The 16,612-nt window shown below is 29.8% G+C and overlaps 1 protein-coding gene and 1 long non-coding RNA gene across 2 annotated transcripts; both read right to left on the bottom strand.

Moving 5' to 3' along the window:
- Nucleotides 1-1,050: 1,050 nt before the first annotated feature.
- LOC107910378 (proteasome subunit beta type-3-A) lies at nt 1,051-4,956 on the bottom strand. Its single transcript, XM_016838202.2, has 7 exons — nt 4,687-4,956; nt 4,399-4,580; nt 4,178-4,285; nt 3,410-3,499; nt 2,306-2,390; nt 1,997-2,091; nt 1,051-1,261 (listed from the first exon to the last, which is right to left on the bottom strand). Exons 1-7 carry the CDS (start codon nt 4,690-4,692, stop codon nt 1,213-1,215), a joined length of 615 nt encoding a protein of 204 aa, XP_016693691.1. The 5' UTR covers nt 4,693-4,956; the 3' UTR covers nt 1,051-1,212.
- Nucleotides 4,957-12,843: 7,887 nt separating this feature from the next.
- LOC107910377 (uncharacterized) lies at nt 12,844-16,105 on the bottom strand. Its single transcript, XR_001687625.2, has 2 exons — nt 15,637-16,105; nt 12,844-15,014 (listed from the first exon to the last, which is right to left on the bottom strand). It is a non-coding gene; the product is annotated as an uncharacterized lncRNA (long non-coding RNA).
- Between the last annotated feature and the right edge of the window lie 507 nt (nt 16,106-16,612).

The raw sequence follows: 16,612 nt of genomic DNA, 5'->3' as shown, positions 1-16,612 counted from the left end.
ACTTAAAAAACTATATAAAATTCTTATTTAAATTACCCAATATTTCTCTCAAAAAATTTCCTCAAGTTTATTTAAATTTAAACATTTTCAATTCATTCCCTAGCATATTTGAATTTAGATGAATTTGAGGAAATTTTTTGAGAGACACATTAGGTAATTTAAATAATAATTTTATATATTTTTTTAATTTTTTTAAAATAAAAAAATGATAAAGGCTTGTTTTTATTATTCTTATACCTTTTTGTTATTCTTATGCAAATAAATCAAAAGTTTAATTAGATGCCGCGATACTCTCATCCAACACTTTTTTTCAACCAATCTAAAAAAGATAATTACTTCATCAAGTCCTTGAACATTTTAATCCTATACGCTTCAGTCCGGTGTCAACAATTTGTTAGAAATGTACTTTTTGGAAGAGATTTTTAAGGTGATGGCACCTGAAAAAGTGACGAAACTCAACTCTACCGTAAAAATCAAGTCATCCCATCATTAATTTTGAAATTGAGTCATTTTCATAATTTTTAATTTTTTAAACTTATAAAGTGAGATTTCTAAAACAACCAAGAGTCGGCCAACTTGAAAGAACATTTACAGAAGAATCAAGCTTAGTGCTCATTGTCAACGTGCTTAGGATCGATGTTAGTGCCGACATTGAAGTGACAGTGATGTGAGGATAAATTGGAGTTGATGAAACCAAAGCAAGGAGGAGTTGGATATTGAGGAAACCGTTGACAGTGTCCTTAGTAGAAAACAAAACAATAATTAATTCAGTAATTAAATTGAGAATAAAAATTTAAAATTATCATGAGTACTGACCCTCTTAAAAAAAATTAAAAAATTTCAATTCAAATTTACATTTTAATTTTAAATCGAATATGAAACCAAACTCACTTTAATAAATATCACAAATTGGATTCGAGTTCTAAAATGGAACTCAAGGGAGAATATTAAGCCACGAATTTCGAATTTTCTTTTAGCTTAGTTGTAACTTGTAAGTCTAAAATTCCCATGCATCTTATCTTTAAAGTAACAATAGAAAAAAAAAACAAATTTAACTCGCGAAATGCACTACAAATCCATCATTGCTCTCAATAATGTCGAACTTGGTCTATCAAATTTATAAAGAGTACATCAGAATCCAGCAACACTCTAGAGTCACAAATTGACTGAAAAAGTTTAAAAAGAGTTTGGGAATGAACCAGTTGGCGGCATTCAATCCATCCTTCCCTTCAAGATCCTTTCCTTTACTTCTGTAGGCGTCCTGCAAATCGTATACATATATCAAATACATCACAACTGTGTTAACTGGACTCAAGTATGAGGGTCTCATAAGAGCATGTTCAACTCTTTCTCTATGTATTTGATGGACCTCAAGAGGATCATATCGCTATGGTCATGTTTGAATATGCATCGGACATCAGTGTTCTCTCTACTGCAAATATTTAAGGTGCGCTTGAAAGAGTGAAAAAGTGAAGAAAATCAACTTTGAGTGTGCTCAGTAGGAAAAGTCAAAGGAAAAAAATAGGAAACATGATCATTTTCTTTCCTCTTGAATATAAACAAATCATTCAAATTTGTAATAATAAGATGAGAGAAAATAAGAGAGATGTAAGTTCAGTGTACAACATTATGCATTTTTAGATTTTTTTTTTCCTCTTATTTTTCAACTCTACCAAGCATTGAATGGAACGGAATTAGTAGTCTTCTAATTTTGCCATCTTTCCTTTCAAGCAAACTAATGGAAAGAAAAATATATTTTCTATCTTTCTACTTTTTAACCCCACATTTCCATATTTTCAATTTTATTTCCTCCTTATCATGTAAAGCCTAAGGGTTTCTAGCTATCCACCAATCATCATTCAAGAAATGAACATATACTGCATTTTCTCTATAAACAGCCAGATTCTTTTCGGCAAACATTATATAACAAATATAAACTAGGAATAAACTGCTAGGAATACACACACACATACGAAAAACATTTGTAAATGCTTACACAACATAGACATGTCCTCCCCAACCACTCAGACAGTCGCGATCTACTGATGAAAGGAGAGCTTGGGAAACCGTCTCAAACAATTCCTCAGGTTCCTGGAGAAGAAAGCATTGAGTCGGTGAAGAATGAATTTGTATTTCTTGCATGAATATTTAATAGCAAGCAACCATAATACTTTTTTAACTTACGAGTCAATACACTGTAACCTTATCTACTTCAAAAATGAGCACCATGTTTTAGTTTTTAGGTAATAATGTGAATGTGAATGTGTTCCAATTTGAGCATAGGGAAATAAATAAAATAACAAACCATGCCCTCCTTGAACATTGATTCACAGGCACCATAGAGAGACTCCGAGGCAGTGCCAGCTACAACAAAATCTTTCGCAAGCTCCCTGCATTTACAAGAAAGAAAACATAACATTTGAGATAATCTCAGCATTTGCTTCAAAAGGCTTTTACTAACCAAAACAATGAATATAAAGAGGTCATTATAACCATAAGAGTTAAAATAGAATTGTCAGGCAATAATCCAATTCCTTGACCCAAAATATGGATAAACACAACATGAGGGTTAGTCACGGCGAAGATTGTAAGGCTACACTAACGGGCATTTATAAGTCAAATCTTTCAGAAGAGAGATAGACACAAGGAAAATGACACATGAAAAACTGTGATATATAGAACTGTGATTAAAAATTTTTAGAACTACTTCCTTCTTTGCAAGAATGAAGATAGTTATTAAAACTATAAATATCAACAAATTAATAAAAAAGTATCTTCTATAAAAGAAAATTATTATACATAATTGGTGGCTAGCGGATGGTTCTTGTTTATCACGTGCACAAGGAGACACAAAAGAATGCATAGGGGGCATAGCTCTTAATTTTGCTAATCATGTGATTACAGATGGATACCTCAAGCCCCTAGTTTGTCAAATGTCAAGGATCATGCTTAAATGAGTGGTTTAAGACGGAATTGGAATGGTATTGGGATTCTTATATCAATCAGTGCCCGAATTACTGATTTTAAAGAAATGCAGGTTATTTAACCCCCAAAAAAAGGGCTCAAATTTCAGGTTAGGAATAATAGTGAGTTCTTTTAGTAACAAGTGTTCAAATTTCTGGTTCTCTCCTAGATGACACAGGTCTCTAGGCAATATGTCAACATAGAGAAAAAGTCTACTTTCTTTAGATTTTGATTGACATATGAAAGAAAAATTCGTTTCCATGGAGGAGATTCGATTGGTAGAGCTTATATTTACCAAGTAGAAAGTAACATGCATTAGGTTTACAAGAACAACACTCTTGGTTAGGTAAATACTGTAAGTAAAGGTAATACGGATGTACTTAGCAACTAAAATAACTTCATGCTTTTTTGTTTCAAAAGTTACAAGAGAATGAAGTCAACTTACTTGGCTCCGATGGAATCCATGGTGCAAATGAAGGGCTTGTCTTCATCTCCTAATCCAGCAATTACAGGTTGGCAGAAGTATGGACCAAACCTATGGGAAAAAATGCCACAAAACTTATCACAGACATATAAAATGGTGCACCCGTTCAAGTGTAATCCTCACTCCAAATCTATTGTTTCCTAGAAATTCCTTCTAGCTAGACATATCATAAAGCAAGGGCTGGAGTTTATTAGTAAAAGAAGAGTCCCTCTGTTAGGTTTGAAGGCTAAACATGAAATTAAGGTTGGGCCAAGAGTATCTTTGATGCTCAGTTTCTTGTCATAAGGTAAGTGGACTATTCCCCTTCAAGGACATAAGCAAGGCCTTTTTCCTCTCCTGAACTGGTAACCAATATTATTCAAGGGTACACTATAGCAAACCCGGAGCTTAGCTCAGTTGGTTAACGCAACCATCTACAAGAGGTGACATCCAAGTTCGGAGCTCAAATCCAGGCATTTGCCACCCATCCTCTACCCCAAGCTAATCCAGCGATCTTAATTCTATTATATATTAATCAATTTCTCTACTAGGACTTTTCTTTTGAAATTAATTAGAATGCCAAACTAATCAACAGTTAGTACTTGGCTGCATAAAACAAAACTAAATCTTGCTATTTCTTCCAATAATCTCAAGAACTAAGTTGACAACCTGAAATGTAAAAAATAAAAATAAAAATCTAACTTAGCCCAAATATTAGAGGGGTGATGGGAAGGGAGATGTTAAACAGACCTTTTCTCGTAAAGAATCGCAGAAACAAGGTTAGCAAAAGTCTCAGGTTTCATGTCTCTTTCTTCTCTTAGCTGATACAGCTTGTGCCGAAAGACAAGCCTTTGATACCTTCAATTATTATCATTTAAAAGAAATAGAAAACCCAAATATTAGGATAAATCATGTTTTTTATAGGGAACAAAAAAGAAAAGAAAGCATAAAGGGAAAAATAAAGGGTATACAAGGTTTGAGCATCGGTGGCGAGGCCGGAGAGACCGAGGAAGAGCCGATCGTGGACTTTATAAATCCTCTGGAAATCGGTGGCGATAGTTTGGAGTTGAACTCCGAGTCTCCGATCGCTGGCAATGGCGAAGCAGTTCTTGCCTACCATGGCTATTAGGGCACTCCCATTGTACTCGAAGATCTGCCATCATCATCCACCACCAAAACAATACATTATTTAAATTAAATTAGGGTTTCAACAAAGGGGAAGAAAAAAAGATTCAGAAAAAAAAAAAGAAATGACATACCGACATCGGAGAAATAAGGGGTTTTGCTATAAAATTTCAGTAAATTTAGGGGAGAAACTGATTTGATTTTAGCAAAAGCGGAGCTTAAAAGACTGAAGAGAGATGGCTTGGAGATCAGTCCAGCTTCCAAAGGTCCAACCTTTGCATTTATTTTTAGCTTAAACTAGTTGGACCTAACTTTTAACTTTTAGAATGTTTTAATTTTAGTCACTCAAATGAAATTATTGCAATTTTATCATTTAACTTATAGGTCAGTTTCATTTGTCACCCAACTAAGAAATTTTTAAGGGTAGTTAACTTGTACATATCAGACCATATTCACACTTTTATTTTGGTCAGAAAAATTATTTTTTAAATATTGATTAAGGTAAAAAAACATTAAGGATTAATGTGAAAAAGCAGTAAAAACTAAAATAATGTTTTAAATTTTTTTTTATTTTTAATATTAAAATTTTAAATTTCAAAATATCAAAATCAATTAAATAAGTTATTAAAAAAAATTTATCCATTAATAGTGTCAACGTTTTACTTTTATAATATTGAAATTAATTTAGTCTCCTTTTAAATCTTAAAATTTTATTGTATATTTCCAACTTAAAATAAACTCAAATAAATCATCTTTAATAATTGTATACGAAACTCAAATTTTTTTATTGTATGATCTCAAGTCTTTTTACAATTAATTAAATTGATTAATTTTATATTCCATGCCAAACAAACTCAGAATTTTTCATCACTTCTTTACCCAAACAAGCAATTAACTTAATTAACTGTAATAATTTTTCTTTGATTTTAGCTTTGTAAGGAAGATTTGAGATTATATAATCAAAATAAATTTAAATTTCGTAGAAAATTATTAAATATGAGTTATCAAGTTGATTTCATTAAAAATAATATGGAAACATAAAATAAAATTCTAAAATTTAGAAGGAGATTAATTTAATTAACTTCAATATTACAATAACAAATCGATTAATATTATCAAGGATAATTTTTTTAACAATTTATTTATTTGATTTGTATGCTTTTAAATTTAAAGTTTCAATATTGAAAACAAAAAGGAATTTAGAATTTTCAACGATGTAATAAACAAGTACAAGTTGACAATTTTTTTAATGCTTTATTTTAGTTTCTATAGTTTTTCACTTTAATTCTTAATTTTTTTTACCTCAATCAATACTTTAAAAAAATATTTTATTAGGTAACCAAAATAAAAGCGACCTAGAAGTTAGATGATCAAAATGAAAGTGTGAACATGATGCTGCTTCTAATACACTTCCTTCTTCTCTATCTCTTAGGCCTTACCCAATACATATGTTGGGCTACCCTTTACCCTTTCTTTCTTTGTTTTTGGTTTTTCTTTTTCCTTTTCTCAAGAAATCTACTTAAGCGAATTTAGTTACTAATTTTCTATATCCTATAAGCTCATTAAAAGAGTAGCTACTAGATCTTTCAGTTTTTAATAGTACGCTTTACAATGTTAAAGCTTACACTATATAAATACAAAAAGAAAACTTCCATTGTCTGCCCATTAATTGAATCAAGTATACCACCAGTTTGATTGGTCCATTCAGTTCAAAGCAAATAAATTATTAAAAAATTAGCTTTTTTATCTTATGTGATGCACATGTTATTTTTATATATTAGTTATACTATGTTAAATTTATTTTTAATTTTATTTTAAAAATTTACATTTTTACAAATAATATAAAATAATATAACCTAAATATTGTATGCAATATTATAAAATATTCAATGAAATCTTCATAACGTTCTTGTTTATTTCAAGCTATTCAACAAAATTTTCACTAAGGCTACGTTTGTTTGCCAGTAAAATATTTTTCGAAAAATAATTTTTGAAAATTGTTTTACTTTTCTAGAAATGATTTACTTTTCTGGTGTTAGGATGAATCTGTGTAAAATATTTTCTGTTGTTTGGCAGATTTCCTGAAAATATTTCATAAAAACTGTTTTAAATGAAACAAACATACATTTGAGAATTTATTATCTTTTCATTGTTTAATTGAGTTTATTTTTTATATATATTAATAAATTTATATTTTACATTATTTTTTACATATATTGCAATGATTTATTTATTTATAAATAAATCAAATTAAATATATAATAATACTTAATTATTAAATTAGAATATTAACCATCATAAATTGAAAACAACCAAAGCAAATAAACTTTTCCTAATTGTGTTATAAAAAATAAAAAAACAAAGATTGAATAATTATAAATTAGCTTCTAAACCACCATTAATACTAGAAATTAATAATATTATCCAAGTCCCATAATTAGTAGTACACCACATGATAACAACAATATTGTCCAAGTGCATAACTAATATTACACCACATTAAAGTATCAATATCTTCAACATTGAGAAAACTTTTTTAAGCCAAATTTTTCTATGCTTCTTACTTTTAACTAAAAAAGCTTTGGCCTCGGATTCATGACCCACAATATAATCAAACACACTAAAAAGGAAGTCGTCATCAAATCCTTCTACCTCCACCGACATCACTTCTTCGTAAAGATGTGGTGTCTTATCCGCAGTAAATTGTTTCAAAGCATTAGCAATTTTGCCAAGTTGTTCACCCACAAATTTAATTTGTTCATCAACAACACTTTTTTGAGCATTTTTTCTTTTACATTTAGATGTGTCAGATGAAGATACTTTTGTTCTTACCTCTTCAATCTCTTCATTGTCGCAGTCTATAGGCACTGAATCTTGGTTACCATAATCCAAGTCTATGTCAGCAGATGTTCTGGAAAAACTCCCCGTTGCCATATCTTTGCCAACAACCAAAGTCATTTCCTCATAATGATCAATTCTTTTATTCAAAAATGGTTCGTATTTCTTGTGTGCCTGTTGGATATTATACACAATTAGAATAACTAGTTAAAAAAAATTGAAATATACTTAACATATATATACATATATTACCATCACTGTTGCATCATATGTTACTCTATCACATGTGATCATTTTCATGTTATCGTCCCATCCAAAACCACTTTCAACTCAAATTGTGCATATAATCTACCACTGGTTTTTTATAGTCCTCAAAAATGATTTTCCACATGCTTTGCATCGCATTGGACTTGAAATATTTCAGAAATAGCTATGACAACTCGATTAATAGAAACTGCTTTGAAAGTGTTAGAAGGCTTATTTCCTTTCTGGGCAATCTCTACTAGAATTTTGACAAAAAGATGTTCCATCGGTTTTGTCCACCTGAATTGTTTGGATGTCCCTTCTTTGTTGCCATTACCCATTCTACATTAATAATTGTCATTGTTAATCATTTCAATATCCAACAAGCTTAAAACATAATAAATTCAATATCTAACAAATTTAAAACATAATAATTTCAAAATCCAACAAACTAATTTCAATATCAATATCCAACCGACATTAAAAAAATAACAATTTTAATACTAAAACATACATAACATAGAAATAATAAACCTAAGCCCTAAACCTACCTAATATTTCTAGCCATATAATCAGTCCACATAGTTTGTGCAATTTCCTCTCTCTTAGCAAATCATTCTCTTGCTTCTTCTCTTCCTTCTCGCTCCGTAAGAGATGATATTATCAAATCAGATTCAGGCTCCTCGTATAATCCTTGATTAAGTAAATCACTAGGATCAACTCCTATTATATGATTATGAATGATACAACAAGCCAAAACTATATCTACTTGAGTTTGAAAATTCCAAAATGGTTCAGCATCTAACACACGAAACCGTTTCTTCAAAATCCCCAAACCACGTTCAATAGTTATTCACAATGATGAATGTCAAAGATTAAAGAGTTCCTTTGCATTTTCTGGCCCCTGAGCGCTAAACTCTTTTAAATGATACGGGGTAATATATCCATTTCGGAAGCCATATACAGCACCGGCAAGATAATATTTACCTATAATTTTACAAAACATAATTATTACTAATAAATTATGAGCTTACTTGAACTATTTGGTATTTAATGTTAATTATTACCTTTCAGAATTCTTAATCCTCTTGGGCATGAAAGTGCATCACTTAAATATATGACAATCATGTGCACTACCTTCCCAACCAGCTAGAACATAAAAAAATTTCAAAACAAATGTAATGGCAGCAAATACATTTTGTGTCGTCCCCCTTTATGGCTATGAAATCTTCCTTGAATGCTAAGTGGAACGGATGTACGAACATGAGTTCCATCTAATACTCCGATACAATCTTTAAAATAAAGATAAAACCTTGGATTGTTTCTGATTTCACTAGGAGTTGACTCATCAAGTAATCTAATAACTAGTTTATACAATTTTAAAATAGCTCTCAATACAACCCTAAGGTAACAGTGAATTGTCTCAATTGATCTATAATATCTAGATCCAATCACTCGAAACCTTACGTTATGACCAATTATATGTAAAAATATAACTCATTGCTCCCTTGTAACGACCCGATAGTCACATGTGTCTAAAAATATATTTCCAAAATTCTGTTACTATAAATTAGGCTCATAAATATTTACTAATTAATATTTACGAAGTTAGTTATGTGGTTAGTTAGGTTTTGGTTAGGTGAATTTGAATGAATTAAGAGTAATTAGGTAAAAGGACTAAATTGTATATAAGGTAAAAGTTAAATTATAGATTAAAGAAAAATTAAAGGGACTAAAGAAGAAATTATGCCATTGGCATTAAATGAGGTGGCATAAGTAAGATATTTGTGAATTTATTATATATATTATAAAATAAATTCCTTAAGTATTAAGTATATATATTATATTATATAATAAATTAATGTATAATAAAACAAAATAAAAGAAAAATAAATAGAAAAAGAAACAAAATGAAACTAAACACAAAGAAAAAAGAAAGAAAGAAGGAGAAAGGAGAAAGCTAGGGTTTCAATTGTTCAAAGCTCAATTGGTTAGTCAATTTAGTCCATTTTTTTTGTAATTTTTATGTTTTTGAAATCCCGATATTAAATACTACCCGACCCATGTCAAAATTTTAGAAATTATTAAGTTTTTAAGTGATGTCTTTGTTGAATAATTTTAGTATTAGGGATTAAACTGGTAGATTTTTAAATTAGAAATGAAAAATGGTTGAATTGTAGAATAAAATTGTAAATTTTGAGTAATAGGGACTAAATTGTGAAAATTTAAAAATTTAGGGATTAAGTGAAATTAGAGAGTTAAATTTAGTTTAAAGTGAAATTTGTGTGAAAATATAAAATTAATTGTAAAGAAATAAAGTTAGTCTCGATTTAAGGACTAAATTGAAATTTAGAAAAATATTGAGTAAAAATTGAAATATTCAATATGAAATTGAATTGTGTTGCATTGATGAATTTTAATTGTTTTAATTCCGTAGCTAACGACGTGCCAGAATCCTCGAATAAAAAGGGGAAGATAAAGTCGAGGAGGAATAGCTCGAAATTTCTGATTTGTATTTCTATAATTTGAAGCTAGTTATTAATTGTTTTAATTTGTATTTAATGTATATGGTAAGTGTTGAGGTAAGTAATTAATATTTTGATAATTGATTGAATGAATTGAATTGGTAGATATATATATACATTGAATGGATTGATTTTTGAATTGAAAAGAATATATGTGTAATTATGTGATTATATGAAAAGTCAGTATTGGATATTGATTATATCTAAAATGTGAAATTAAACCCTATTAACTGTATCAGGCTGAGTCAGATATAGATGGCATACCATAGGATTGGAAGAGTTCAGGGATTTCTTCTACTTCGAGTCGATGAGACACTGGATGTCAATTTACTACTTCGGATTAATTCAATGAGGCACTGGGTGCCAATTTACTTCGGTTTAGCCGATGAGACACTGGGTGTCAATTTATTATTTCGAATTATCCAATGAAGCACTGGGTGCCAAACTGGTGTGTTTGGTTGGATCCGTGTATCCGTCCGAGTTCGAGTTGTGTTAATAGGGGTAAATGAATAATAAAGTTTTATGATTGATATTGAAATGGCATGGTATGCGAAATGGAAGTGAAATAGTGAATTGAAAATAGAATGTGAAATATGTTGCAAATATATAGAATATATGAGTTATATACTCATGAAATGATTATGGAACGGATAATGCAATTGTATAATGAAATGTGAAATAAATAGTGAAAAACTATTTATATAGCAAGTATGAGAATTGAAATATTTGTGAAACAAATGAAATATGATATGGTTGTTGTAATAATTAAATATTAATATGTGTTAATATTTCAATCGTGTATTTGTAATTTCTTACCTTTAAATATTCAAATTATAGAAATACCACTGAGTTTTACTCAGCGTACGGTTTTAATTTCCGTGCGCAGGTTAGGTACTTAATTTTGATTGTCGATTCAGCATCCAACAACGATCCCGAACTCAAATGTGGTGATGTCTATCTTTTGTGTCGACATGTACCTAGAGTGTTTAAATAATAATTATTTTGTGAATTGATTGTAAATGAGGTTATAAGTTTAATATTAGTTTGGTATATGCATATAAATATGAGCTTATGTTTGAAGTCATACTATGACATGTTTAAGTTAATGTTTGAATGAACATGAAATAGACAAAATAGATTGAATTTGGCATGTTTATAAATTGGATTTGAGTGATGTTTTATTGATAGGTTTTGATGATATAATTGTGGTACCTATGAGGGTACATTGGTTAAACACCTAGGATGATTATTTTAATATTTTTTGAAAAAAATTCCTGAATTTCTGAATTAGTCCCGACTTGTTTCTAACACATATATTGGGCCTCGAGAGCTCGAAAAAGGGACAATATGTATGAGTTTCATTATTTTTTACTTGAATATTATATGATATGAAATGGTTGAAATTATGTTTGTTTGATTGGTAATACTCTGTAACCTTATTCCGGGGACAGATGTGGGTTAGGGGTATTACATCCCTAATATTCACCGATTTAGTTGATTATAACAAATTATTCCTATTAAGAATATCACAAAAATTAAAAAAGACAATCGGTCTCATCCTTATCACATCAATACAATGCTGGTCACCACTATATAAAATAATATTAATATAATTTTCTCTTTCAAAATCTCGATTCACACGAGGGTGAGAAGCAATTTCCTTCCTAATTTTTAATTTTTTAATCCAAAGAGCCCCAAAAGCTAAAACTGAAGCCACAACTCCAACAATTACATTTTGATCTTGATTACGATTCATCTAAACAAAATAATGTCACACAAATATTTAATCACTACAAAAAGATGCAAGCTTGCCATAGGATCACACAAAAATTTACAAATTAATATGCAATTATTACAAATCAATGTGCAGTTAATTTGAAAATTAATAATAATCTGATCTAACTTAAATAAATGGCATAGCGAAATCTGAATTTAAAAACTTATTAAGGATTTCATTTAAAATTAACCCACTGATTTAAATTTAGACACAAAGTTAATTTAAGATTTGACCACTTTAATGTTTTAATAACTTAGCTATAAGGGCAATAATTTACCTTTGGTGTCACCTTGCTTTATCCAACTTTTAATGGACTCGGCTGAGCTTTTGATCTTTCTATTATTTTAGTGATATCAATCTTGCCTTCAGTCCCTGTACCATATGAATTTTTAAAATTTAATCTTCAAGTGTTTTTTACTAAATAATTCGAAAATTTTAATCTAATACTTGTTCTATTTAAAGTTCAATGGACTTTTTACTAAATAATTCAAACAAAAACCAGTTGTACCAGTAAAAAACATTTAAACTGGTTTCAAACTTAATTTTTAAATTTATTTTATGCTATGAGATTTGGATTTTTAACCCTTTGAATCTATACTATACTATTAAGCAAAATTCATATTTCTACTAAATATCTATTATATTTAATTCTTATTTACTATTTTAAATTATTTTTTATTAAACTGGAAGGTCCCAGTGGTTGAGCTTGTTCAATTGGTTACCAAAGGTCTCACCAGTGTGACCTCCATCCAACCTTTTAAGCTTTGCCTGTGTATTTCTTTTTCTACTTTTTTCTGACATATATAATGAAGTCAAAATGATCTCAAATTGTAAAGGACTAATGGAACAGGAATGACAAAAAAATTAATATAATATATATTAACAATAAAAATACTTGGTATAGTATATCCATTCAATTTAATCCTTGAATTAAAATAAAAAGCTGAATTATGTTTTGAGCTACAATAACTGTCATTTAACATTAGTTGTTACTTCCTAGATCATGCCATTTAACATTCATGGCAGTTATTAGGGATTATAATATCCAAATGACTTTTGTTGACGTGTGGGTACATCCACCATGGATGGGTGCTTTTATTCTTATTTTAGAAAATAGTTAAAAAAGCTCTTCACCTTTTTTTCTTTTTTTCCCTTTCAAATCTCTCCCCCCTCCCTAAAAAAAAAAAAAAAACACCATGGCTATCGACAAGAAACCAAACAAATTGTCTCAAACAACAGTCATCAAACAAATCTATAATTGTGAGCACTATATTAGAAAAGGTTACTTACCCTGGGTTTCCAAAGCACTATATTAGAAACCAAACAGATTGCCTCAAACCTATGCTGAATGCCTTCTCCAAGCGTCTAACCAGGGAAGTATATCGCAATGGTCTTTACCTTATACAGATTCTAACATTATTCAGCTTTGAATTATCAACTCCTACTTTTCCGAAACACAACTTTGGAATTTTAATATTTGGAACTCCTAAGCTACCTGAAATAACAAGTTACCATGACTAAAATGCATACATACATATATGACAGTTTCTCAAGCAATGATAAGATAATTAATTGCTAAAAATCTTTATTAATTTTGTAGAGAGACAATCAAACAAATCATGTCAGATTAATAGTGGGACAAAAAAGTTTTCTGGACTTTTAAAGTTACGAATGCATCTATCACGCACAAGCATTTCCAACATCTAATTTATGGCTTACATCTCAAAGTAAAGAATGCAATGCATCAGGCATAAAGATCATAATATACACAACAAATGTAGTGGCCCTGCAAGGTATGCATCATGTCATGCATGCATAGATACATTACATTACGACAAGCAAATTACACCCTTATCAAACTATAACATGGTAGCATAATCAGAACTATCAAACATATTAGGTTCTCACTGCATGGAGCGTGCATATTAGAATCAAAGTATGAAGTTAAAAATATACAGGTTTCTTCTCACTGCAGTATAGTATAAACAAACTTCTATTGCCTGCCAAGGATGGAAGATGCTAACTCAAGCCTTACAACAATGCATACATCACAAGATGCATGCGAGCCAAAGGTGCCTTAAGAGACATGAAACTTTACACAATTAAAATCTTCACATTTACCCCAAAAGTTCAGACTTCATACAACAGAAAATGGTAGACAAACTAGCTTTTTATAGTGTCAAACATGCTGCATTGCAACAAAATGTTCAGATTGATCTTCTCCAATAAAACAAAAGTTTTTAAAACAAACAGAAAATGAAAAAACAATTGGAAATAGACTATTGAATAACACTAGGACATGGATCATAAGTCTTGAATTTTGACAATATTCGAAACCAACAAGAACAATGCTTACAATTCAAGTAACAAAACAAAACAAAAGGATGCGGCTGGGACCATGTTACCAAGTGAGCAGCATGTGAATAAATGTCAAGATAGATTCAAGGCATTAGTATTATTTCTTGAACACAATTGTAAAATAACTCGTCATCTTCTTACACTTTGTTATGAGGGAGAAACAATGCAACTTCAGCTACAGTAATCAACTCTTCCCTTAACACATTTTAAATCAAACATTGATATTATCATTATGTCAAAGCCTCAAACTTAAATATGTATGAAGTAAACTATAGTTATATGACTGAGCTTTATTTCTTGGAAAATCTGAAGACAAAAATTGTATAGTAAAGCGTCATACTATCCTGATTATCGATAAGAAAAGAAGGAAAGAACAATAATAACAAGAAAAGGTTCATTGAATTTAGCATTGATTGAGGACAAAAAGAAGTTCACCCAAAAATACAAGCATAACACAACAAAATATATGTTGACAACCTATGAAACTCATGGACTTTGTACCAATGCTGATAGCTTTAGAATTTAAATGTTAGAGACATGAAATGATGTTCTATAAAGCAAATGTCTTAGTAGCAGATAGGGTCTATCACCATCATTTGTTAGAGTCAGGTACTCGTGCCCCTTACTTGAATGAAGACATGGTAGTATTCAACATTACCAGGGTATACAAGTTTACAACTTTCATCTTTAATGATTGGCCCTCGGAACTAACTGCACCAACCTAGAAATTACAAGTTATATGAAGAAGCACTAAAGGAAGAAAAAAAATACCATCTAAGGAATGCTATCTGTTTTTACAACATGGTATCATAGATTCTTTAATTAGCAGTTTTCAGATTGCATTTCTAGTTAATCACATGTGGCTAAAAAATCTCCACTCTCTCAATAAAACAAAAACCAAATAGACCAAATATCCTTTCCCTTACATGCAAAAGCTAATTCAAAAGATTACAAAAAAAAAGCTAATTCAAGAACCAAGAAACAGAAGAGCAGAACTTAAAAAAAGTTCTTTACCCATCCAAACTTGAATAAAAACCAAAACCCCCAATTAAAATCTTGGTCAACTTAAACTGAAAAATCACATAGAAAGATAAAAAAAAGAAACTCACATGTGGCTATGGAGAAGCAACGAATTTCTTTATTGTTTCCAAGGGATCGAATACAAGAACTTTGAAGAATAAAAATACTTAGGGAAATAACCAAAGAGAAAAAACAAGAATGAGAAAATTTGTGGGCGAAATGGAATGTGTAGTCAAGTGTTTCTTTTACAGGGTAACCAAAATAAAACACTGCAAAGACCAATTAACCAAAAAACAAAAACAAAATAGAGGATAATGATATACCTTGATAGGACTAGAAAGCCAAATTTTAGCGTTTCTTGTAGATTTGGTAAGAACGACAGTCGACCAACAGAGATAACGAGATAGAGATTCAGAGGTGAGACCAACGAGCAGAGATGAGGAGGAGAGGCGGAGGCTGATCGACATAGAGTAAGGGAGAACGGATTGCTGTGATGAGGATGAAGAGAATGGAAAATGTCTTACAGGAATAGAATCAGTAAGACATTTTCCAAAAAAACATTTTTTTTTACTCGTGTTTTGGAGAATGTTTCCTAAAGGAATTCATTTTCCAGCAAACAAACACTGTAAAATAACGAAAATATTTTCCTGAAAATGTTTTAATGCAAATCTTTAGAAGATGATTCCCTTCCATTATTTTAATGTAAAAAATTAGTGAATAAATTATGTTAAAACAAATTGTGTAAAATAGAATAGAAAAATATAGAGTAAAAATAAGAAGAATTTTAAAATAGAAAAAGGTAAATTCCAGTGGATTGATTCATAATTCTTTGTTGTGTTTCATCATATTTGCAACAATTCTATTTATAAATCACATAAAATCGAAGGAAGAAAGGTGAATTTTGAATACTTCTTTTATTTTATATAAATTATTCATTAATTGTAAGGGTTATTTTCCCATAATTTTTATCTTAATTTTCTCAATTAAAGTTAAGAATTTTTTTGAAAGTTAGTGGTGTTGCAAAATACGATTTCGAAATCTCATTTCTATAAATCAGATCAATAAATATTAAATTAAAATATTTACAGAGTTTTTATAATGGAATATTAAAGTTTAATCCTTCATTTTTATTAATTATTTAATTTAGGTACAATGACTAAACTGTAAAAATCTAATCGATATAGATTTTTAATTATAAATTGGATTAAAGACTTAAATTACAATTAACCAAAGGTCTAAAATAGCAATTAGACCATGTTAAAATGATACATAGTGGATGGGTGATGATGGTTTATTAAT

Source organism: Gossypium hirsutum, chromosome D02 (genome assembly GCF_007990345.1).
Source record: "Gossypium hirsutum isolate 1008001.06 chromosome D02, Gossypium_hirsutum_v2.1, whole genome shotgun sequence".
Lineage (NCBI taxonomy): Eukaryota > Viridiplantae > Streptophyta > Magnoliopsida > Malvales > Malvaceae > Gossypium > Gossypium hirsutum.
Note: the sequence above shows the minus strand (reverse complement) of the source record. Positions and strands in the feature narration are given on the sequence as shown.